Consider the following 26,633-nt stretch of genomic DNA (forward strand, 5'->3'; position numbering starts at 1 on the left):
GAATATAGGTGTGTGCCACCATGCCCAGCTAATCTTTCCATCCTTTCTTCTTTCCTTCCTTCCTTCCCTTTCTTCCTTCTCTTTCTTTTCTTTTCCCTCCCTCCCTTCCTTCCTTCCTTCCTTCCTTTTGTAGAGGCAGGATCTCACTATGTTGTCTAGGCTGGTCTTGAACTCCTGGGTTCAGGTGATCCTCCAACCTAGGCCTCCCAAATGCTGTGATTACAGGTGTGAGCCAGTGTGAGAATACAGGCATAAGCCACTGTGCCCAGCCTAATGTAGTATTTTTCTTAATGAGGCTTTTTCTTTTGATATAATTCCAGAATCACGTGTGATTTAAAGAATTATACAAAGATCTCACGTACCCTATACCCAGTTCCCCTCAATAATATCACAAGTAAAACTATAGTACACTCTCACAACCAGAATTTTATATTAATACAGTCAAGATGTAAAACACTGCTGTCATCACGAGGATCTCTCATTTTGCCCTTTGATAGCCACATACCACACTCACTTACCTCCTGTCTTTGTCCCCTCCTTAATCCCTGGCAAAACTAATCTATTCACTATTTCTGTAATGCTGTCATTTCAAGAATGTTATATAAATGGAATCACATAGTATGTAACCCTTTCAGCCTGGCTTTTGTCTCTGCATAATTCTCTGGAGATTCATCTAGGTTGTTTCATATATCAATTGTTCATTCCTTTTATTGCTGTAGTTTTCCCAGGTACAGATGTACATACATTGTTTAATCTTCACTCACTGAAGGACATGTCTATAGTTTGGGGCTATTACAAGTAAAGCAGTTATAAATATTTACATACAGGTTTCTAGGTGAACATAACTGTTCATTTCCCTAGGATTAATGCTCAGGAGTGCAACTGCTGAGTTGGATGGTAGTTGTATATTTAGATTTTTAAAAACAAACAAAAACTCCCAATCTTTTCCAGACAGGCTATACTACTTAACCTTCCCACCAGCAATGTATGAGTGACTCAGGTCCTCTACACCTATGCTAGCATTTGGTATTGTTGCTATTTTTTATTTCAACCATTCTGATAGGTTTGTAGAAATATTTCAGTGTAGTTTTTTTTTTTTTGGTTTTTTTTTTTTTTTTTTTTTTTTGGAGACAGGGTCTTACTCTGTCATCTAGACTGAAGTGCAGTGGCATGACCATGGCTCACTACAGCTCCACCTCCCGGGCTCAAGCAATTGTCTCACCTCAGCCTCCCGAGCAGCTGAGACCATGGGTGTATGCTACCACATCTGGCTATTTTTTTCACCTTTTCAGAGACAGGGGTCTTACTATGTCGCCCAAGCTGGTCCCAAATTCCTGGGTTCAAGAGACCCTCCTGCCTGGGCCTCCCAAAGTGCTGGGACTACACAGTGTGAGCTACCATGCCCAGCCTCATTGCAGCTTTAATCTGTATCTCCATAAAGACTAAGACTGTTGAACATATTTTTATGTACTTATCTGAAATCTGTATATCCTCTTTGTTGAAATATCTTTACCCATTTGTAATTGAATTTTTTAAAAAATTGTTTAGTTTTGCCGGGCACGGTGGCTCAAGCCTGTAATCCCAGCACTTTGGGAGGCCGAGGCAGGTGGATCACGAGGTCGAGAGATCGAGACCATCCTGGTCAACATGGTGAAACCCCATCTCTGCTAAAAATACAAAAAAGTAGCTGGGCATGGTGGCGCTTGCCTGTAATCCCAGCTACTCAGGAGGCTGAGGCAGGAGAATTGCTTGAACCCAGGAGGCGGAGGTTGTGGTGAGCCGAGATCGCGCCATTGCACTCCAGCCTGGGTAACAAGAGCAAAACTCTGTCTCAAAAAAAAAAAAAAAAAAAAAAAAAAAAAAATTGTTTAGTTTTAAGAGCTCTTTATATATCCTGGTTATTTTATTTTTTTGAGGCAAGGTCTCACTCTGTTGCCCAAGCTGGAGTGCAGTGGCACAATCTTAGCTCACTGCAGCCTCCGCCTCCTGGGCTGATTCTTCTGCCTCAGCCTCCTGAGTAGCTGGGATTACAGCCATGTGCCACCACACCCAGCTAATTTTAGTATTTTTAGTAGAGATGGGGTTTCGTTATATTGGCCAGGCTGGTCTTGAAATCCTGACCTCAAGTGATCTGCCCACCTTGGCCTCTCAAAGTACTGGGATTATAGGTGTGAGCCACCATGCCTAGTCTATCCTTGGGTTTTGTTTGGTTGGTTTGGTTTTTGTGTGTGTGCTTTTTTTCCTTTTTCCCCTGAACCCCAACACACATAGGATATATATTCTTTTGTTGGATACCAGTCTTCTGTTGGACTCGTGGTTTGCAAATATTTTCTCCTGGAGCTTGTCTTTTAATCTTCTTAACACGGTCTTTCACAAATCAAAATTTGTTTTGACAAAGTACAAATTCATTTTCCTCTTATGGGTTGTGCTTTTTGTATTTCTCATAGCTTTTACGATTTTAAAATTTTCTTTAGTTTTAGAAGCTTGATTATGATGTATTGAGGTGAGGATTCTGTGTGTTTATTGTGTTTGGAGGTTGCTCACCTTCTGAAATATGTAGGTTTGTCTTTTGCTAAATTTGGGACTTTTTCAGCCAATATTTCTTCAATCATTTTTCAGCCTCAACCTTTCTCCTGTTTTTCCAAGACTCATGAAACAAATATTAGATAATCTGTTATAGTCCAAAGGTCTTCGATTTTTCAGTCTATTTTCCATTTTCCAGATTGTGTAATTTCTGTTATTCTATCTCCAGTTCACTGATTCCTTCCTCTGTCCCCTCCATTCTACTGTTGGGCCCATCCACTGAATTTTTATTGCAATTATTGTATCTTTCAGTTTGAAAATTTCCATTTGGTTCTCCTTTATATTTTCTATTTCTTTTCTGAGATGTGATATTTTTCATTAGTTTCAAGCATGTTTGTAATTGCTCACATAAGCATATTTATGATGGCTGCTTTAAAAATCTTTGTAAGAAATCTTAACATCTCTGCTTTCTTAGTGTTGTTCATCTACTGACTGTCTTTTTTCCACTCAGGTTGAGATTTTCCTAGTTCTTGGTATGACAAATGATTCTTAACTGAAATCTGGACATTTAAGTACTATGTCATAAAACAATGAATCTTATTTAAACTTTTAATTTCAGTTGGCTTTTTTTTTTTTTTTTGACACTGCAATGGCAAAAGAAGGGGGTGGGAGACGCTGCCCAATCACTACCAGCTGGGATTAGAAGCTCAGTTTCCCGACCTGGTTTCCACTGGCCCCTGCCAAGTAGGTTCCCTGCCTGCTGCCCACAACCCATCTGTACCCATTGACATTTCCAGGTATCTGGCTTCTTCAGTTCCAAGTCTGGAATATTTGAAGAAAAACAAAATCTAGGAAATTATTTAGGTCCTAAGGTCCCTAGTGAGTCTGCCACCTTTTCTTCACAGTCCTCTTATGTTTGTTTTATGTATAATGAATGTCCAGGGGTTTTAGTCATACTTAGTAGAAAGAATAGAGAAAATACACCTATTCCATCTTCCTGGAAGCAGAAGTCAAAATCTATGTAATTACTTTTAACTCTAGTCAAGAGTGTGGGGCTGAAACGTTTAGGGTAGAGTCTGTCTACCAAATAAGATAAAGCAATTCAGAATTTTGCAGTTTGCCTTCAAATATTTGATCTCAAATGTTATCCAAACAGACCCATGATTAATAAACTGTTACTAATTTACAGCACTATTTTTCATTTTCTGGAAGGCTTATACTAAGCAATTTTTTTAAAGTGATGAACTACTATTAACATGTTTAAGAATTATCTTGAAGTGATATATGCCAGAAGCCTTATTTATAGAGTGTACAGAATAAACACTGACTAGGATGTGTTTATTTAACACATGAACCTCCAAGTCAAGAAAGTGTGTATCTCATATGTTTGTTGGGTGCTTGTGTCTTCTTTTGAAAAATGTCTGTTCATGTGCGTTGCCCACTTTTTAATGGGGTTATTTTTTCCTTGATATTTGAGCTCCTTCTAGATTCTAGACATTAGCCCTTTGTTGAGTGCATTGTTTTCTCCCATTCTATAGGTTGTCTGTTTACCTTATCGATCATTTCTTTTGCCACGCTAAAGCTTTTTAGTTTAATTAAGTCTCATTTGTCTATTTTTGTTTCTGTTGTGTTTCCTTTTGGGGACTTAGACATCACTAATCATCAGAGAAATGGAAATTAAAACCACAATGAGATACCATCTTCTATGCCAGTCAGAATGGCCATTATTAAAAAGTCAAAAAACACCAGATGTTGGTGAGGATGTGGAGAAAGGGGAATACTTACACACGGTTGAGAAATGCAAATTAAAACCACAATGAGATACCATCTTCTATTCCAGTGATAATGGCTATTATTAAAAAGTCAAAAAACAGATGTTGGTGAGGATGTGGAGAAAGGGGAACACTTATACATGGTTGATGGGACTATAAATTAGTACAATCTCTATGGAAAACAGCATGCAGATTTCTCAATAACTAAAAATAGAACTACTAATCCAACAATCCCACTAGTGGGTATCTACCCAAAGGAAAATAAATCATTTTGTCAAAAAGACACCTGCACTCATACATTTATCACAGCATTATTCACAATAGCAAAGTTGGGGAATCAAATGAAGTGTCCATCAATGACCACCATGGTGAAACCCTGTCTCTACTAAAAACACAAAAACTAGCCAGGCATGGTGGCACACGCCTGTAATCCCAGCTATTTGGGAGGCCGAGGCAGGAGAATCACTTGAACCTGGTAGGTGGAGGCTGCAGTGAGCCGAGATCACACCACTGCACTCCAGCCTGCATGAAAGAGTGAGACTCCGTCTCAAAAAAAAAAAAAAAAAAAAAAAAAAAAAAAGCAGTATATATACGCCATGGAATACAACGGAATACAAGGCCATAAAAAAGGGATGAAATCATGTCATTTTCAGCAACATGGATGACACTGGAGGCTATTATCCTTAGTGAAAGTACTTAGAAACAGAAAATCAAAAACCACGTTCTCACTTTAAAGTGGGAGTTAAACAATGGGTACACAGAGACATAGAGTGGAATAATAAGACACTGGAGACTACAAAAAGTAGGAGGGAGGGAGGGAAAGTGGAGGATGAAATACTACCTTTTAGGTCATACTATATATGAGTACACTAAAAGCCCAGACTTCACCACTACACAATACATTCATGTAACCCAACTGTAACTGTACCCCTAAATCCACAAAAACGAAAACATTTTTAAAGAAAAAAAAAAAAAAGGACAGTGCACATCTCTTGGCAAATTAAGGCATCCCAATTGTGTCAGAGAAATGCTTTACCATGCAGCTCCTGCCACTCTTCTACTACACCCATATCCTCCAGCCATATGAGGACCACGCAGTTGCTGTTATCAAACACATACTTATCTCACAGCCATGCCTCTGTACCGTGTGTTCCCTCTGTCTAGAGAAACCTTCACCCTCTAGCCCACACTGCTTTGGCTATCCTATTCTTTCAGAGTTCAAAGGTCACTCCTACCTGGAAAGTTCTCTCTAACCCTCTCCCTTAGGTTGACGTAAGTGGTCTTCAGCAAGTTTCCTGGTGAACACTATTCTCAAAAGACTTCTACTGTATTATAATTACTAAACCCTGAATGTCAGGAATGTCATATTTCATCAGTGCAATCCTAGAACCTGCCACTGGGTGTTACACATAGCAAGTATACCCAATAAATGTTTTTGAATTAAAAAACATATTAATATAACACTAGTATATAAACTAAAAATTATTACAGGTATGCCTTGCTTAAGGAAAATTCAGACTACATAAAAGGCAAATTAGGAGTGATTATTGACTTTATATAAGTTTTTTATAAGATTATTCACTTTTTATAATTCAATGTGGGTTTCTTTTAAAATCAAATTTCAGTTGATTATTTATTCAAGCATTTAATGATCTTGTACTAATTATGGCACAGCTGCTAAGCTAAAAAGGCAAATAAGATGGCCTCTTCCTTTGAGGAAATAACTGTCTGTTGAAGAACAAGGAAATAATTATACACATGCATTAGAATATGTACAAAAAATAATCTAAAGAAAAATAATGCATCAAACTCTTAACTGACGTTTTCTTTAGGGGATAAGAGGAGGAGATAAGGATGACTCGCACTTCTCACTGGATGCAATTCTATATTGTCTAAATTTTTCAGAATAAGCATGTATTATTTTTTTAAGGAGAAAAAATGTCTTTTTTTCTGTTTTTTTTTTTTCCTATGTTTTTAAAAGAAACAATTATAGGAAATGCTAACAAGGGCTGCCTTGAGTTACATGATTTACGTAAGAATAGTTAGGACTCTAAATACATCTCAAAGGAAGGGGTGACAGATCTTTTGGACACTTGAAGCTTCAGGGTGAATTTTTCACTTTCACTCCTAACCTTTAACTCCCTCACCCTCAGTCTTCCAAATTCTCAATTTACTTTATAATAATAAAGTACACACTTGCCCCTAGGGCCACTCTTGTGTTGAGAAAGGAAGTACTGTACACTGCACTTTGCAATACCAGCTATTCAACTGATCCTGGCACTTCCCATGCTGGATTTCAGTGGTCACTGAATGATATTGTTGCTTTATATGGCATTCAAAAGTGATAACACTTTGTTATTCTGCAGAATTGAGAAAAGCCTCTCTATTCCTTTTCAGGCAGAAATTACCTTTTTATCATAGTCTTGGTCCCACATGTCATTAATAGTACAGCCTGCTCCACGCATCAGGATAGCTCCAGTGCCAAAGAGGGAGAGCATATACCAGTCTGGAAAACAACCTGGTTCAGCTGCCAAACCAATGCTCCAGGTACATGGTAAATACAGCAGCCAGGTTCCTAAGCAAAATTAAAGAGACAAAGAAAGGTACAAATTCAAGTCAGTTAACTCTTTATTTGTTTAAACACCACATACCAAAGAAATAAAAACACTGTAAGTCAAAAAACACATGACAAAACTGAGAAAATAAATTTGTAACTCAAACGACAAAGGACTATTCTCCTTACTATGCAGAATGCCTAGCAGAAAGAAATCAACGGTCCATTTAAAAAACAGACAATACACATAAAAAAAATTCACATAAAAAGAAATGCAAATGGCTCTTATAAATATGAAAAGATACTCAACTTTGAGAAGCACACATGAAAACTACACTGAGATAAAAATTTTCACCTATGACTGGCAAAGCCCAACGTCTGACAACACACTCTAGGGAGTTGAACACTCTTATATATTTCTAGTGAGGTTACAAAATGGTCCTATCCTTGTGAAGGACAACTTAAAAACTGTTTATTGTATGTGTGTTTATATGTGTGTATAAATATATAAATGAACCTATATATAAAACATTCATATGTGAATTTTAATATGCTCACAGACCATGTCAGGAAGAACACACTAGAAACTGATAATAATGGCTGCCTCTGGGGAGGGGAACTGAGTGGACAGGAGACGGGGTAAGACACTTGCCTTTCCCTCTATATGCGGGCACCTTCTGAATATTGCATCATAGACACTTATTACCTACTTTAAAAAGTTAGCAAAAATTTCCTTTACTATTGTTAGTATAATACACAAAGATGGTCTAGTTTTTTGTTTTGTTTTTGAGACAGCATCTCATTCTGTCACCCAAGCTGGAAGGTAATAGCATAATCACAGCTCACTGTGGCTTCAAACTCCTGGGCTCAGATGATCCTCCTGCCTCTACCTCCTGAGTAGCTAGAACTACAGGTGCAAGTCACCATGCCCAGATAAATATTTTATTTTTTGTAGAGATGGGGTCTTGCTATGTTGCCCAGGCTAGTCTCAAACTCTTGGCCTCAAGTAATCTTCTCTACTTCGCCTCCCAAAGTGCTGGGATTATAAGTTTTTTTTTTGAGATGCAGTTTCACTCTTGTTGCCTAGGCTGGAGTGCAATGGTGTGATCTTGGCTCACCACAACCTCTGCCTCCCGGGTTCAAGCAATTCTCCTGCCTCAGCCTCCCAGGTAGCTGGGATTATAGGCATGCGCCCCCACATCTGGCTAATTTTGTATTTTTAATAGAGACAGGATTTCTCTATGTTGGTCAGGCTGGTTTTGAACTCCTGACCTCGGGTGATCCTCCCACCTTGGCCTCCCGAAGTGCTGGGATCACAGGCATAAGCCACCGCGCCTGGCCGTAGGTGTTAGTTTTTTGTTATTTTGAACTGAGCACTTTGCAGATACATGTATAAACGGGGTTAGTTCTTAGTACTTAACCAATAAACTGGATGAAATTAAGATAAAAGCAAATAGAATATACAAAAGACTTCACATATGAACTTTAATATTGGACTTCTTATTCATTTATTTATTTATTTATTTTCTAAGATGGGGTTTCACCCTGTTGGCCAGGCTGGTCTTGAACTCCTGACCTCAGGTGATCCACCCACCTTGGCCTCCCAAAGTGCTAGGATTACAGGTGTGAGCCACTGCGCCCAGCCAATATTCTACTTCTAAAAGAAAGTCTTTCAATTGATTTAAATATGGTGCCTATTAAATTCTGAGCTTTCCTTCCCTATTGAGGGATACAAGAGAAAAGGAATTTTGGGTTAAAGAAAGTTCAGATCCTGAAGAAAAATGGTCAAATAACTAAAGTCCCTGTAATCATGTTTAAGCTTCACTAAGTTTAAGCTTTATGCATTTACAGATATTTATGAAGCATATACTGTGCCATGACTGTGGTAAGAACTGGGAATACAATGGTGGCTAAGAGAGAAGTGGCTTCCGCCTTCATGCAGCTCATAAATCAAAAGGAAGAAATGCAGTTAAATAAGCAGTAACAATAAAAGATGAATCCAACAACAGGACAAGAACAGGGTCCTACAAAGGTATAAAACAAAACTATCCAAGATAGTTAGCTAGTTTTGGGAGGGGGTAGGGAGGAATCAGAGGGTCTTTTCCAAAGGGGACTTACATTTACACAACAGAAAAGTCAAGGAGAAGCCTCAACTAAAACCTTGAGAAATGGCCAGTCCAGACCGGAAGTCAGGTTGTCCAGGACAGACTCATACTTCGTGCACTACATAGTAACAATGGCTAACATTTATGGAGCGTTTGCAGTGTCAGGCAGTGTTCTAAATGCTTTATATGTCTAAACTTATTTAATCTTCAGTAACATCTTTATATATTATATTATTAGACAGGGTCTGGCTCTGTTGCCAAGGCTGGAGTGCAGTAACAAGATCATAGTTCACTACAGCTTCTGACTCCTAGGCTTAAGCAATACTTCTGCCTCAGCCTTCCAAATAACATTCTTACATAGCAGGTTCTGTTAATAACCCTATCTTACAGATGAGGAAACAGATAAAGAGTGATTTAAGTGAAACATAATAGGTTTAACTACTTTCTTTACCCTGGAGCTATGAGTATAGCTCACAAGGGATAGAGGAATAGCTGGCTGATCCTATCCTCCTAGGTTAGAGAAGAAAGAATACCACTTCACAGCTATTATTTTCACGGTACAATTAGAACTGAAGTTTCCACTAAAAAGAAAAAAATTCTAGACAGAAAGATGCACAACCACATATAGTGTTTTGTGTCGGGAACAAAACTGCCTTGACCAAATGTCTGTATTGAAAGTACCAAATTCCAAAAATTGGCTGGGCATGGTGGTGGGTGCCTGTAATCCCAGCTATTTGGGAGGCTGAGACAGGAGAATTGCTTGAACCTGTGAAGCAGAGGTTGACAGTGAGCCAAGATGGTGCCATTGCACTCCAGCCTGGGTGGCAGAGTGAGAATACATCTCAAAAAAAAAAAAAAAAAAAAAAAAAAAGGAACGTATTCACTTACTGATAGGAATCTGTAGATGACAAGGGTTTCTACAGTGAAGGGGAAAGTAAAAAGACTTCTCAGTTCTATGCCTGCCACTTGTAAGCTGAGTGACACTAGACAGTAAAGTATCTTAAGGCTTAAGTCTCCATTTCACCAGTAAATGAGGGAAGAGAACAGCTACCTCATAGAGTCGTTATGAGATGACAATATTAATTATGATGGTTATGACAACAATAACAGATACACGGCACTTACTGTACCAGGTGGTTTCATAGAACACTTCTGACTCTCACAACAAGCCTATGAGATAGGCACTATTTTTATTACACTCATTTTACAAATACAGAAACTAACACAGAGAGGGAGTAATTGTGCCCAAGACCACACAGGTAAAAGGCGGCCAAGGTGGAATTCTAACCCAGATGGTCTGGCTGCAGTCTGTTCTCTAAGTCCAGTGCTGTCACTCTGTACACCCATACACTTCAGTTTCACCTGTTCTTTTGTCCCTACTGATTCCTAGTGACATTTTTTTCTGTCTTCCATATGATACTTTCATTCTCCGTATTTTTCTGTGAAGAAAGTTGGAGAGGAGGCAAAGACAAGAGACAAGTAGATTGCAAAAAAAAAATGTTTCCTGTAGAAAAAGGAAAAACTCTATAGGAGATGAAATAAAATGAGCAAGTTCTGAGGGGTGATGGGCAGATTAAAGACAGATGATCTTTAAGACAACATAATCACCCATAAATGTGGTAAAACAAAAAATTACACTCCCAATTTGATGGAAAGAGTGCCACCTGCTGAAACTTTCTGGAATAAAGTGGGTCGGCCCATTTGAAAGAAGCTGTATTGCCTTCTCAAAAACAATGAAAACTGCTACTGATCAATGAATGTAACAAGTCATAACTTCAACAAAATAAAACAATGAACATACAATTATCCCACAAAAAAAGAATTTAAATAAAGAATTATCAAACCTGGAATTCTATTACTGTCAATTATTGTTCCTGGCATATGATAGGGGTTCAAAAATATTTTTGGAATGAATTCTAACACAGTACTATAGTTTTCTGAAAAATCCTGTAATGATCACCTTATTTAGAATGAAACCAGGCAGGCTGGTATCTTCTTAACATACGTAATCTGTAAGTACAATTTTCTCTAATCCCCACTTCTAAGATAATAATGGCTATTTCTTCAGCATATATTAAGACAGGCACTGTTCTAAGCATTTAACATATATTAATGAATTTTAATGATCTCATAAAGTCCATATTACTATTAATAGTATCTTCATTTTACAGATGAGAAACAGATGCCCAGAGAGGGCTTGTAATTTAACCAAGGTCCCTCAGATGAGCAGATTCACATCCAAGATGTCTGGCTCCAAAGCTTTGCTCATAACCCCTCCGTTGCCTCCTGTTACAAGGCAGAAGGTCCAGACACTAAGATAGAAGCCAGAGGTTTAACTGGGGAAATAGGAATAATAGTAGACATTCATCTATAGGCCTATAGTGCAGCTCCATGCCACAGACTCTGAGAACAGAATACAGCCAGGCTTCAGATTGGAACTAAGCTTGGAAATGTATGCCTCTCAACGTGAATCTGGCCCCAAAACGCACGGGGGTCATACCCAGCCACCCAATGACGGCAGAGCTGTACCTATCATTCAATATGCTTTTATGCTTTACTAGCCGACTGGAATAACTTAGTGCTCTGATCCCAAATAGGTGGTGCATAAATCTAGAATACCAAGAGCAAGGCCTGATTTGGGTCTCGTATGGGCAAAAGTGGACTGAAAGTACCTAGGCTTTTGAATACATCTCTACACAATGCAATGGCAAATGTCATCATCTAGATTGGCTGGAGTTCATCCTCTATTCCTCCATGTTATCCACCTTCTTCAGACCCGTTCTTGTCTCATTTCCCATTTTCCACACCCACTTGGTGTTTCAGGTCAGGCTCATATTCTTAGTGTTCTAACACTCCACCCTAGGTCTTTGCAAAAATATTTCCCGCACTAAGATCTCTTCTGTCCTCTGCAAAATCAGCTTGCCCTTTGGAGCATAATTTCTTCTCGAAACTTTCCTGCAAGGGAGCCACAGTAATTTATCTTTTCCCGGTAGCACTTACTATCTTTACCATTCATATTTGATCTATACTTTCCTAGCTCACCAAATAGTCTTTCAACTAGACCAGAGTTCCTTGAAAGCAAGGAGTTTCCACAGTTCTTCCTATCTCCCTGGTCGGAGAAGTGTAGTAGGAACTTATTAATTCACTTAACACAAATGGAGAAGACAATCAACTGATAAGTGCATAAGGTTAGTTAGTGGTGAGTACTATTAAGAAAAATTGAGGATAAAGCAATAGAAAGTGAGGTTGGTAGGTGTTAATTAATATAGGAAGGTCAGGAAAATCTTCCTGTAGGGGGCGACTGTGATCTGACAGGCAGTCCGTAAGCGCTGTCCTTGAAGCGTTCAAATGAATAAAATCTTTGCCTTTTGCGTGACGAAGGGAATAGAGCTCCGACTCAGCATCAGAACACCAGGTTCTTCTGGTCTGGCTCTGACGAGGAGCCTTAGTTTCCTCAGCATCTTACCTGTCTTAATTATTGTCTTTGTGGGCCTTACAGGATTGCGGGGAGGATCAAACATTCTAATAAATGAAGGCGTGCTTCCATACCGTCCACCTGCGCAAACGCAGGGCCACGAGAACAGAACCTTCCACTTAAGTCACCACTTAAACAAGTATTTGTGGAACGAGAATTATCCTGCCCGTTTCGGGTACTCAGGGTGCCAACAGCCGTGAAACTGGCGGGTCCTTTAGGAGACTGTCCCGACCGAGTGTCCCGAGGTGACTCGCTCCAGGGCGCTTGGCACCCGGCAGCCAAGCCCAAGCTTTCAGGCTCCCATTTCAACGTGTCCCGAGGTGACTCGCTCCAGGGCGCACGGCACCTGGCAGCCAAGCCCAAGCTTTCGGGCTCTCATTTCCATCCCGCCGGGACTGGCCGCCGCGGACAGCTCTGCCGAGCGTACTCCGAGGCTGCTACCCGGAAACATCCGGGTTGCCCGCCCGCCAACCCGCACTCACCAATGGGCTTGTCCAACCGCATGAGGCGCAAGTACGGCTGCAGGGGGCGGGGCGCGGAGTCCACCACCGCCGCCGCGGACAGGCTGAAGTGGCGCCCGCGCGGCTCGGGACAAGCGGAGGGCTGCAAGTCACCACCGTGGGGCGCGCCAACCGCGCGCGCCAGGGCGAAGGAGCGGCCCCGCCAGCCCGGCAGCCACGCCAGTGCCACAGCCCGCAGGCGCCGCGCGAACTCCGTGGTTCGCGAAGCCAGCATGGCGCTGGGGAGGCTGGGACGAGCCCCGGACGAGCCCGGATGACGTCATTCGCTGTAGTCACCAGCAGACATGCGCAGTGGCGTATCAGTAGACTACAGTCAGCGCCTGCCGGGCTGGTCCGTGGTGTGGGCAGGTCCTTTCCGCGTCCTTACTTCTGAAACAGGGGTCATCGTGGTCGCTTACTCTAAGGGAAGGATACTTAATGTAAAAAGAATTACTATTGGCAAAAGACAAAAAAATTACAACAAATTTAGTTGTAATTTTTTACAACTCGATCTCCATTGGCTTTGTGATTGTAGAATCGGGCAATACTCAGGACAGGGGTCTCTGAGGGGAAAAAACAAACAAAAAATAGAATCGGACAACACCTTATTTCATAAAATAGAATAAGTGTTCTAAAGAGTCGAGCAGAGGAAGTTGGCTTTATGGACAGAAAAAGGGCTGAAGAAAGCAAAAGCAGAGCACAAAAAGCGAATTGGTCACTTCAGAGTACTTTCATTATGAGGCAGGGACAGGGAAACAACAATAGAGGAATAATTAGTTAACATCAGGTTACTTCAGGTTGAGGATTAAAACAGGGAGCTTAATTGTCATGACGATTGCATGTTGAAACGGCCTGTTTGGAAAATTGGCTGTTGTCTCTCCTGACTTCTTAGAATGTCAGATACAACTTAGCTTCAGTTTGGGACTTGGAACTTCAGCATGGGTGACTCTTGATTCTTAGTCTGATCTGCTGGGACCTAGTGCAGGAACTTAGTTCGAAACAATGGCCCCCTATAATTTAACCCTATTATCAGCTTTCTCAATAAATGGAAAACGGTAGTGTTTATTCATATAGAACAGTTAAAAAAAAAAAAGCTTTGAAAAACCTACTGAACCCAAAAGAATAATTTGCATACAGGGATAGCCATTTTAAAACAAAAAGTGGCCACATACAAGACTGCGAATTAAAATCACATTCAGGGTTAAGGGATGTTCATTCCACAAGTGAAAATTTTAAATTTGACAGCCATTCAAAGGAGTTGGTATAATCAACAGACAGCCAGCGTGTATGATGCTAAGAACCTGCAGCTGAATAGTCTGGTCAGCATTTTTTTTGTGTGAGATAGAGTCCTGCTCTCATCCAGGCTAGAGACCAGTGGAGGGATCATGGCTCACTGCAGTCTCCACCTCTTGGGCTCAGTCCATCCTCCCATCTCAGCATTCTAAACAGATGGGACCACAGGCACAAGCCACCATGGCTGACCAAATTTTTAATTTTTTGTTGAGGGGAGGTCTCACTATATTGCCCAGGCTGGTCTCGAACACCTGGGCTAAAATGATCCTCTTATCTCAGATGGTCAGCACTCTTATTCATAGGCAACTCTGTATACTGCTGTCTGCCAGGCACTTTACGTGTATCATCCCATTTAACCTCTCATTGGGTAACACTAGGCAAGTAACTCATCTGGAATTTAGTATTCCAGGAAATTGACTTAGGCTTTAGGCTCCTTTCCTCAAAACCTGCACAATGATTCTGTGACTACTTGCCTGTCTCAAGCACAGCAAGTTGAATGCCTGGCCACTTTCGTGTAATGAGACAGGGGGTACCCAGCCTTTCTCCTGCCTGCAAAGAATGAAGGCCAACAGGCAATTTAGTAATACTCCTAGTTGTTTAGGTTGGAGACTATTTAGATCAGACTCAAACCTGAAAAGGGTGTAATATCAGTCCTGTATTGCATCCATGACCTTCCTAGGCCACCCTCTTTGTTTAAAAAAACATATTAAGAATTTCAGGATGGCAACAGCAGGGCATTAAACCAAATACGGGATGCTTCTTAATGTAGGCCCTGAGTGACTGCACAGGTACCCATGATGCTGACCCTGCCCAGAGCTGATATGATCCTAAGATATTTAGTCCAATTAAAGTGCACGGGAGACTGATATGGGTACCCACATGTCATTCAGTTAATTTGTAGGACAAGAGAATAGTCACATAGTGTAGAATCCTAACTTTTACAAATCTCTAGACTAATGCCAAGGCACAGTGTGCCCTTAGGAAAGCCATTTAACTGCTGCTAACTCTTCAGAAAAGGCAGGGACTAGGCCTTCCCTAAAAGGGCCAAAAGGCTCTGATTCCTCATTTTGGCTTGGCCAGGAACTCATTTTGTTTTAAACTTACTACCTACAGAAACTGAAATGGTTAATTTTACATGTCAATTTGGCTAGACCCTAGTGCCAAAATGTTTGTTCAAAAATTATTCTGGCCAGGCGCCGTGGCTCACACCTGTCATCCCAGCACTTTGGGAGGCCCAGGTGAAAGAATTGCTTGAGCCCAAGAGCTCAGGACCAGCCTGGGCAACATAGTGAGACTTCATCTCTACTACAAATTCAAAAATTAGCTAGGAATATTGGCATATGCCTGTGGTCCTAGCTACTTGGGAGGCTAAAGTGGGAGGATTGCTTGAGCCCAGGAGGTTGAGGCTTCAGTGAGCCATGCCAGTGCACTCCAGCCTGGGTGACAGGGTGAGACCCTGTCTCAAAAACAAACAAACAAACAAACAAACAAACAAACAAAAAAACCTCTTTCTTTTCTTTTTTGTTTTTGAGATGGAGTTTCACTCTGTTGCCAGGCTGGAGTGCAGTGGCGTGATCTCGGCTGACTGCAACTTCCACTGCCCGGATTCAAGTAATTCTCCTGCCTCAGCCTCCTGAGTATCTGGGACTATAGGCACACGCCACCATGCTCAGCTAATCTTTGTGTTTTTAGTAGAGATGGGGTTTCACCATGTTGGCCAGGATGGTCTCGATCTCTTGACCTCATAATCCTCCGTCCTTGGCCACCCAACGTGCTGGGATTACAGGTGTGTGCCACCATGCCCGGCCTCTTTCATCTTTTTTATAGTAGCTGGAAGAATGTATTACAATGATTGACAAGGCTTTGAAAACAAGACAACCCCTCCCTACATCACAAGGATTGAGAAAGGTGATCAAATAGATTTTGCAGTATGTTCAACGGTGATAAGTGGCACAGAGAAAAGAAGAGTAAGGGAGCAAAGTAGGAACAGGTTGTATGTACATTCAAATAGGGTGATTGGGGTGGTAGGGTGGTCCTGATGTCACTTTCTCAAAGACTTGAAGGAGGTAAGGGAGTAGCTATGAGAGATCTTAGGGAAGAATAGCACTAGATAATCTTAGAGGAGATGGCTGGTGCAAAGGCCCTAAGATGGGAGCAAACTTGAAGTGCTTTCTTAATAAGAGCAAGGAGGCCAGTGTGGATAGAGTAGAGTGAGCAAAGGGGAGAGAGATCAGGGATGAGAGCAGAGAGTACTGGGACCAGGTTGTGTAGGGTCTTACATATCATGGCAATGACTTTGGCTTTTCTCCAAGTGAAACAAGGGGGAGCCATTGGAGGATTGTGAACAGAACAGTGACATGACCCAACTTCTATTTTATTTATTTTATTTTTCTGTCATAGTTCTTGTCTCATACTGACTTCTGTTTTAAATAATTACTCTCACTACTGGGTTGAGAGTAAACTGCAGGCAAACAGTGATAGAAGTAGGGATATTAGTTAAGATGCTACGAGGCTCAGCTTGGTGGCTCACTCCTGTCATCCCAATACTTTGGGAAACTGAGGCAGGAGGATTGCTTTTGCCCAGGAGTTCAAGACCAGCCTGGACCACATAGTGAGACCTCATCTCTATAAAAAATCTTTAAAAAATTACCTGGACTCCTTTAGTCCCAGCTGCTCGGGAGGCTGAGATAGGAGAATCACTTGAGCCTGAGAGGTCAAAGTTGCAGTGAGCTATGATCACACCACTGCACTCCAGCCTAGGTGACAGAGCAAGACTCTGTCTCGAAAAAAAATTAGACAGGTAAACCATTATTCTGGTTGTTTCTATGAGAGTGTGATATGGTTTGCCTGTGTCCTCACCCAAATCTCATCTTGAAATGTAGCTCCCATAATTCCCACCTGTCATGGGAGGGACCCAGTGGGAGGTAATTGAATCATGGGAGTGGGTCTTTCCTGTGTTGTTCTTGTGATAGTGAATAAGTCTCATAAGATCTGATGGTTTTATAAAGGGGAGTTCCCTTGCACAAGCTCTCTTGCCTGACATGATGTAAGGCATGCCTTTGTTCCTCCTTCAACTTCTGCCATGATTGTGAGGCCTCCCCGGCCATGTGGAACTGTGAGTCAGTTAAATCTCTTTCCTTCATAAATTGCTCAGTCTCAGGTATGTCTTTATTAGCAGGATGAGAACAGACTGATACAGTACTGGTAGAGTGGGGTGCTGATGTATAGATACCTAAAAATGTGAAAGTGACTTTGGAATTGGGTAACAGGCAGTTTGGAGGTCTCAGAAGGCAGGAAGATGTGGGAAAGTTTGGAACATCCTAGAGATTTGTTGAATGGCTTTGACCAAAATGTTGATCGTGATATGCACAGTAAAGTCCAGGTTGAGGTGGTCTCAGATGGAGATGAGGAACCTGGGAACTGAAGCAAAGGTGACTTTTGCTAGGGTGGCATTTTGCTCCTGCCCTAGAGATTTGTGGAACTTCAAACTTGAGAGAGATGATGTAGGACATCTGACAGAAGACATTTCCAAGCAACAAAGCATTCCAGAGGTAACTTGGGTACTGTTGAAAGCATTTAGTTTTATGTATTCACAAAGATATGGTTTGGAATTGGAATTTATGTTCAAAAGGGAAGCACAACATAAAAGTTCAGAAAATTTGCAGCCTGATGATGCAATAGAGTAGAAAACCCCGTTTTCTGAGGAGAAATTCAAGGGGGCTGCAGACATTTGCATAAGTAATGGGGAGCCAAATGTGAATTACCAAGACAATGGGGAAAATGTCTCAGGACACATTGGAGGTCTTCATGGCAGGTCAGAGGTCTTCACAGCAGCCCCTCCCGTCACAAGCCAGGAAGCCTAGAAGTAAAAAATGGTTTTGTGGGCCAGGCCCAGGGCCTTACTGCTTTGTGCAGTCTTGGGACATGGTGTCCTGCATCCCAGTTGTGGCAAAAAGAGGCCAATGTACAGCTTAGCCGATTGCATCAGAGAGTGCAAGCCCCAAGCATTGGTGGCTTATACTTGGTGGTGTGCCTGTGGGTGCACAGAAGTCAATAATTGATGTTTGGGGACCTCTGCCTAGATTTCAGAGGATGCATGGACATGCCTGGATATCCAGGCAGAGGTCTGCTACCAGGGCAGAGCCCTCACAGAGAACCTCTGCTAGGGTAGTGCAGAAGGGAAATGTGGGGTGTGAGCCTCCACACAGTCCCCACTGGGGCACTGCCTAGTGGCATGTAAGAAGAAAGACACCATCCTCCAGACCTCAGAATGGTAGATCCACTGAGCTTGCACTGCACACCTGGAAAAGCTGCAGTCACTTAATGCCAGCTCATGAAAGTAGCCAGGAAAGGGGCTGTAGCCTGTAAAGTCACAGGGTGGAGCTGCCCAAGACCATGGGAACCCACCTCACATCAATGTGACCTGGATATGAGACATAGAGTCAAAGGAGATCATTTTTGAGCTTTAAGGTTTGGCTGCCTTGCTGGATTTCAGTCTTGCATGGGTCCTGTAGCCCTTTCATTTTGGCCAATTTCTTTCATTTGAAACAAATGTGTTTATCCAATGCCTGTACCTCCATGGTATCTGGGAAGTAACTAATTTCTTTTTGATTTTATAGGCATATAAGGGGAAGGGAGTTGCCATGTCTCAGATGAGATTTTGGACTGTGGACTTTTGAGTTAATGCAATGAATTAAGACTTTGGGAGACTGCTGAGAAGGCACGATTGATTTTAAAATGTGAGGACATGAGATTTGGGAAGGGCCAGGCGTGGAATGATATGGTTTGGCCATGTCTCCACCCAAATCTCATCTTGAATTGTAGCTCCCATAATTCGCATTTTCATGGGAGGGACCCAGTGGGAGGTAATTGAATAATGGGGGTGAGTCTTTCCTGTTCTGTTCTCATGATAGTGAACATGCCTCATGAGATCTGATGGTTTTATAAAGGGGAGTACCCCTGCACAATCTCTCTTGCCTGCCACCATGTAAGACACGGCTTTGCTCCTCCTTCAACTTCTGCCATGATTGTGAGGCCTCCCAAGTCATATAGAACTGTGAGTCAATTAAACCTTTTCCTTTATAAATTAGCCAGTCTGGGGTATGTCTTTATTAGCAACATGAGAGCAGACTAATACAGGGTGTTTTTAGGATGAAATTAACATTTAAAGTGGTAGATTTTGAGTAAAGCAGATTGCCCTTCATAATGTGAGTGGGCGTCATCCAATCTGTTGAAGGCCTGAATAGGACAAAAGACTGACCTACCTCAGGCAAGAAGGAATTCTCCTAGCAAATGGCCTTTGGACTTGGACTTGAACTGCAATATTGGCCCTTTCCTGCGTCTCCAGCCTGCCATCCAGCCCACCCTGCAGATTTTGGATATATGTATGTGTCATTTCTGGTAGTCACCAGCAGGCATGTACAGTGGCATCAGCAGAATACAATCCTGCTGATGAAAGAAAGAGAGAGATATCTGTGTCTATATATCCTATTGGTATGTATATATATCTGCCAATGTCCATAGATAGATATATATATATCCTACTGATACTGTTTCTCTTCCCTGGAGAACCCTAATGCAGAAATGTAGCATCTAGTAGATGGTGAATAAATTCATTAATCCCACAAATATTTGTTTAAGTCGTGTGTCAATCAGAACATTCCACTTTATATGTACACTTCATTTTACAGATTTACACATTTGAAGCACTATATTCATATTTTTCATATCTACTATGTTTCATGTGATTTTTTTGGCTGGGCCCTAGAGAAGGTGTTTTAGGTTTAAAAAATGTTTATTGGCTGGGTGTAGTGGCTCATGCCTGTAATCCCAATACTTTGAGAGGCTGAGGCAGGTGGATTGCTTGAGCCCCAAATTCAAGACCAGCCTGGGGAACATGGCAAAACATCGTCCTTACAAAAAATACAAAAATGCATGGTGGCACACACCTGTAGTCCCAGCTACTAGGAAGGCTGAGGGGGGTTGAGCCCAGGAGGCCTGTGAGCCATGAGCATGCCATGCCACTACACTCCAGACTGGGTGACAGAGTGGCACCCTGTCTCAAAAAAAGAGAGAAAAAAAAAAGAAAAAATATTTATCATTTGACTCCCAATGAGATGTTAAAGTGACTTTCCAGCTTAACAGATACAATCATTAACTATAATTGCTTCAGGCTTTAAAACAATTTTATGTGAAACTGGTGTTCTTTATAGAAATTGGAATTGACAGTAATGCAACTATAAAACGATAACTGATGAGAAATAAGAGAATATTAAGAGACAAATTTTGGGAGGCATCCTCTCCACTTCTCAGTAGTGCTGGTGGAACTGAACACTCATTGCCTATGGCAGCAAACTCAACAGCGAAACTTAACATTGGCTTTTTCTTCTCCTCCCTCTTATGCTCCCTGATCTCTCATTCTTTATTCTCAAATAACCCACCTGACACCAAGTCCTTGTCTCAGACTGTGCATTGGAAAACTCCCAGTTCTGATACCTAATAGCATCACAAGGGTGAAACCCAACACGCTTGTGGTTCTATATCCTGTTTCCAGGTATAAACAAAGCAGTGAAAGAAAACAAGTCTTCCAAATGTAGGAATCTGTAGGCTTTAGCTTTACTAAAAGAATAGTCATACAATATCAAGGTCATAAAAATTACTTTATTTCAAATGTGCAAATATAAAAACCACTTACATACAAAATTTAAGAGTATTGAAAGACCTAAAATTTAATTTCCAGCTTTAGCTCCTTATAAATGTACTTAAATTTAATTGAATGAAAGTAACCTAAGTGTCCATCAACTGATAAGTGGATAAAGAAAATATGGTGTATATATATATATACCACGGAATATTACTCAGCCATAAAGAAGAATAAAATAATGAATTTTACAGCAACTTGGATGTAACTGGGGGCCGTTATCCTAAGTGAAGTAACTCAGGAGTAGAAAACCAAATATTGCATGTTCTCACTTATAAGTGGAAGCTCAGCTATAGATACACAAGTACAGACACAGTGGTATAATGGACACTGGAGACTCAGAAGGGAGGAGGGCATAAGGTGGGTAATGGATGAAAATTACCTATTGGGTGCAATGTACATCAGTACTCAGGTGATAGGTACACTAAAAGCCGAGATTTCACTGCTATGCAATTCATCCATGTAACCAAAAAGCGTATACCCCTAAATCTATTAAAATAAAAAGTTTAAAGGTACTGTATTCATAACAGGCATAAATATAAAGAATTTTAATCCTTAAGAGAATTAAAATACAGGGGAAAATATTATATGTTGTCACTGGTTAAAAAGCAGAGAACTGTAGTTTTCAGTATGCAGACTGACCAACACCCTCTCCATTCCAGAGGATTACTCAGAGAAACCTCACTGTTGTTGGCAGTGACTGGTAAAATGGCCACATTACCCATTTCTGAACAATAAGACATAAGGAAACATGAGGAGAGGTTTGCTGTGAGAAGCTCTGAAAAAGTTATTCACGTCTATAAAGGAGACTCAAAAAATCACTCATTTTTTTCCTTCTGGTTGCCACAAGGTCTGAAGGGGCCCGTGGAACAGCCACAGCCACCATCATGCTACCAGAGGCTGAGAATGAAGCCAGCACTAAAGATGGCAGACCAGAGAGCTGGGAAGATCTCAGATCCCTGGCGACATACTGAAGTGCTTGAGCCTGCCCTATTTGAACGTCTAGTTATGTGGGAATATACATTTCCTCATTGTTTAAGCCATTTGAATCAGAAGTTTCCGTTACTTGCAGCCAAAAGCTTCCCAACTGACACAAGAATGAAAGGTAGAGAAAAAGTAAACATTAACAGATGGATATAATGTATTGGGTGTTTTCTAAAATTTATCCTTTTGGTAAATAAATGTCATTTACAGTAATTTTAAGTTTACAGAATCTCTCCCCTCTGAATTGTCATGAACCATTTTTTATACTATCACATCTAGCGATCTGTCCTCTCACATATTATTGCTGACAAGCAGGAGAGAAGAAAATCAGCAAAATCTAGCTCTCTTTTAAGGAGCAAATAGATAGTTTCTCTTTTACAACCAGTTTCATGGTAATGGCAGTGCACTTTTTCTGATGGGAGCCTGTAGAGATGGCACATGAAGGAAAGAATTCTAAAATCTTCTAATACATTTTGAAAGATAAATATAAAACTGAACACCTTCTTAAAACTCAAAATCTATCCTTTACTTCCTTGTTTCCTGGCCATATTAGGAGCATTCACATACTTTTTTTTTTTTTTTTTTTTTGATATGGAGTCTTGCTCTGTCGCCAGGCTGGAGTACAGTGGTGCAATCTCACTCACTGCAACCTCTGCCTCCCAGGTTCAAGCGATTCTCCTACCTCGACCTTCTGAGTAGCTGGGACTATAGGCATGCACCATCACGCCCAGCTAATTTTTGTACTCTTAGTAGAGACGGGGTTTCACCATGTTGGCCAGGATGATCTTGATCTCCTGGCCTCAAGTTATCTGCCCGCCTTGGCCTCCCAAAGTGCTGGGATTGCAGGCATGAGCCACAGTGCCTGGCCCACATATTTTTTTTTTTTTTTTGAGACGGAGTTTCGCTCTTGTTACCCAGGCTGGAGTGCAGTGGCACAATCTCGGCTCACCGCAACCTCCGCCTCCTGGGTTCAAGCAATTCTCCTACCTCAGCCCCCTGAGTAGCTGGGACTACAGGCGCATGCCACCATGACCAGCTAATTTTTTGTATTTTTAGTAGAGACAGGGTTTCACCATGTTGACCAGGATGGTCTCGATCTCTTGACCTCATGATCCACCCGCCTCAGCCTCCCAAAGTGTTGGGATTACAGGCGTGAGCCACCACACCTGGCTGAGACGGAGTCTTGCCCTGTCACCTAGGCTGGAGTGCAGTGGCACAATCTTGGCTCACTGCCACCTCTGCCTCTTGGATTCAAGCAATTCTCCTGCCTCAGCCTCCCACATAGCTGGAACTACAGGTGTGTGCCACCACGCCTGACTAATTTTTGTATTTTTAGTAGAGATGGGGTTTCACCAGGTTGGCCAGGCTGGTCTCAAACTCCTGATGTTAGGTGATCTATCTGCCTCAGCCTCCCAAAGTGCTGGGATTACAGGTGTGAGCCACTGTGCCTGGCCATTTTTATTAACTTTACATAAAGACTGGGTGTGGTGGCTAATTGCTGTACCCACAGTATTAAAGTCTTTCGCTGACTAGCAACACTGCACAGAGGTAACATCAAATGATTTCCTGCTGTACCAATGCTGTACTCCCAAAGAAATCCCAGCACTTGGAAGGCCAAGGTGGGAGGATCAATTGAGTCCAGGAATTCAGAACCAGCCTGGGTAACATAGCGAAACCCCATCGCTAAAAAAAAATTAAAAAAAACAGCCAACCGTGATGGCATGTGTCTGTGGTCCTAGCTACTTGGGAGCTGACACGGGAGGATGACTTGAGCCCAGGAGTTACAAGGCTGCAGTGAACTATGATTGCACCACTGCACTCCAGTCTGGGCAACAGAGTGAGACCTTGTGTCAAAAATAAAACACGGCTGGGTGCGGTGGCTCATGCCTGTAATCCCAGCACTTTGGGAGGCTGACGCGGGTGGATCACTTGAGATCAGGAGTTAGAGACCAGCTTTGCCAACATGGTGAAACTCCATCTTACTAAAAATACAAAAAGTAGCTGGGCATAGTGGCAGATGCCTATAATCCCAGCTACTCAAGAGGCTGAGGCAGGAGAATTGCTTGAGGCTGTAGTGAGCCGAGATCGCACCACTGCTCTCCAGCCTGGGTGACAGAGCGAGACTCTGTTCCCCCAAAAATAAATAAATTAAAAAAAAAAAAACTTTACGTAAAAGTAAAACATGCAAAATGTTAAGCAGTATTTGGAACAAGGTATTATTAGCTATTATTATTAGCAATGTTCTACCTAGAGAGATCAAAATACTGTGCTGAATCTAGCACTGAGAGTGTCCCAATGTCTCTCAAGCATCCACCAGTTGCTTTGTAAGGTATCTGCTTCCTTTCCTATAATTTGAGTTGCTTTATTCTTAGTACACTTGAAAAATTCAGTGTCAGGACTAGCATGTTTTATTTTCAGATGCAAGCAGCAACTTTGGCATTTCTTATCACAAAAAAACTATATGAGAAAGCTGGCAAGCCTAGTGAACTTCCTGGCCGGAGAGTTTTTTCCATCAAAGGTGGCAAGGTTTGATCGTCCACCATCTTTAGAGTTTGACCATTGAGTTGGACAGATCTGCAGAGGAGAAAGATATACCAAGTTAACCAAGTGGTGCACGCCGCCATCCACGCCCCTACGAAAGCCACGAAATCTACCAAGTTACCCAAGTGGTGCACGCCCCCACCCACGCCCCTATGAAAGCCACGAAATCTTTCTTAGACCAAAAAACTTTTTTGTCTGTGTGTGGCAGCCTATATTATATAACTTGTATTTCAACACTATTTGTCAGTTAGGCATTTGACCTAGATAATCTTTAAGCTACAATGGCGGAGTTGAGTAGGTATGATAGACACCATATGGGCCCCTAAGCCTGAAATACTTACTGTCTGGCCCTTTACAGGAAATGGAACACACATAATTTATACTAGGCAATGTGGGGGCAGTATAAAAAGGATAAATATGACATGACTTTCGGAATGGTGGCTATTTTATTTAATGGCCAATAATTGAAATCATTTTTATATAAGCAAATACATATATAGAATAGAATGCAGTTTTTATTAATTTAGCATAAATGGTAGCCAATGAAATTTCCCATTTGTAACTATGCCTATAAACTGTCTGATTCCCATCTCCTACAGGAGGTATGCATTCATTTTCTTACTGTTATTAAGACACTTTGGTAGAATGCTGTGGTGAAACAAAAACAATTTTATTTGGCTAAACTACAGAAGAATTTATATTTTCTATGTATTTCACTATTGGAATTCAAATTAAAAACTGTTGAACATTTTTAAAAATTAAGGGAAAGTGTTATTTCTTATACTTATTATTTAAATCAAATTAATGCATATCCAAAGAAGCAAATCAATATGAAGAGCTCATGAAGAAAAGCTTTAGTTGGCTGTAGGTCTATTGATAGTTATTTTCATAATTCTAAATGAGACGCTTATATCTCTTTTTCTAAAATATGTTTTATATTAAGAACAGAGTTAGCACTCTTTAAATACTGAAAACTTGTAAGATTAAGCCTGGCTCAGTGGCTCACACCTGTAATCCCAGCACTTTGGGAGGCTGAGGCAGGCAGATGACTTGAGGCCAGGCATTCAAGATCAGCCTGTACAACATGGCAAAATTCCATCTCTGCCAAAAAATACAAAAATCAGCTGGCATGGTGGTATGTGACTGTAGTCCCAGCTACTCAGGAGGCTGAGACATGAGAATCGTTCAAACTTGGGAGGCAGAGGTTGCAGTGAGCTGAGATCATGCCACTGCACACTCCAGCCTGGGCAATAGAGTGAAATTCTGTCTCAAAAACAAACAAACAAACAAACAAACAAACAAACAAAAAACCTTACAAGATTAGTTACTGTCAGAGTTATATTTATGTAATACATGTAGTGTATGCAGAACACTTATAACAGTGCCTTTTATGTAGTCAGCACTATAAAATTATTATCTATCATTATTATTACTCAGGTAAATATAAGAAAACTAACCTGTCATCATAACTATTTTAAACATTTTGATGTATATTCATTCTTTCATCTGTTTTTTTTTTTGACACAGAGTTTCGCTCTTGTTACCCAGGCTGGAGTGCAATGGTACAATCTCAGCTCACCACAACCTCCGCCTCCTGGGTTCAGGCAATTCTCCTGCCTCAGTCTCCTGAGAAGCTGGGAGTACAGGCACGCACCACCATGCCCAGCTAATTTTTTGTATTTTTAGTACAGACGGGGTTTCACCATGTTGACCAGAATGGTCTCGATCTCTTGACCTCGTGATCCACCCATCTCGGCCTCCCTAAGTGCTGGGATTACAGGCTTGAGCCACCGTGCCCGGCCTCTTTCATCTATTTTTTTATGTATATACGTATGGTCATATGCCACATAATGATGCTTTGGTCCACCACGGACCGCATATATGAGCATGATCCCATAAAATTATAAAATTAATTTGAATTCCAATAGTGAATAATTCCTATTGCCTAGCAATGTCATAGCTATTGTAACATTATAGCATGACACATTAGTTTTCTGTGTTTAAATGCACAACTACTTAACGCAGTGATAACTTGCCATTGTGTTAGGTATTTGTATATTCACTACAGTAACATGCTTTACAGGTTTGTAGCCTAGGAGCAACAGGCTATACCATATAGCCTCGATGTATAGTAGGCTAGACTATCCAGGTTTATGTAAATTCACTCTGTGATGTTCACACCAGGA

General features: G+C 41.3%; 2 protein-coding genes across 3 annotated transcripts in view; both read right to left on the minus strand.

The window, feature by feature from the left end:
* The window catches only part of COQ2 (coenzyme Q2, polyprenyltransferase), a 30,992-nt gene extending 17,787 nt beyond the window's left edge, over positions 1–13,205 (minus strand). Inside the window, exons 1-2 of one of the 2 annotated variants that reach the window (XM_074396376.1) lie at positions 12,421–12,880; positions 6,704–6,870 (exon numbers count right to left, since the gene is read on the minus strand). In XM_074396376.1, coding sequence (XP_074252477.1) covers positions 6,704–6,870; positions 12,421–12,475 — 222 coding nt within the window. In that variant the 5' untranslated portion in view covers positions 12,476–12,880. Of the gene's footprint in view, positions 1–6,703; positions 6,871–12,420; positions 12,881–12,911 lie in introns of those variants that run through there. The other variant, XM_074396374.1, reaches the window with a different exon arrangement.
* Positions 13,206–20,844: 7,639 nt separating this feature from the next.
* HPSE (heparanase) overlaps positions 20,845–26,633 on the minus strand; it is a 50,655-nt gene continuing 44,866 nt past the window's right edge. Inside the window, exon 12 of the mRNA XM_003923967.3 lies at positions 20,845–24,480. Coding sequence (XP_003924016.2) covers positions 24,321–24,480 — 160 coding nt within the window. The 3' untranslated portion in view covers positions 20,845–24,320. The remainder of the gene's footprint in view (positions 24,481–26,633) is intronic.

The sequence above is a fragment of the Saimiri boliviensis genome, chromosome 3, assembly GCF_048565385.1.
Source record: "Saimiri boliviensis isolate mSaiBol1 chromosome 3, mSaiBol1.pri, whole genome shotgun sequence".
Classification (NCBI taxonomy): Eukaryota; Metazoa; Chordata; class Mammalia; order Primates; family Cebidae; genus Saimiri; species Saimiri boliviensis.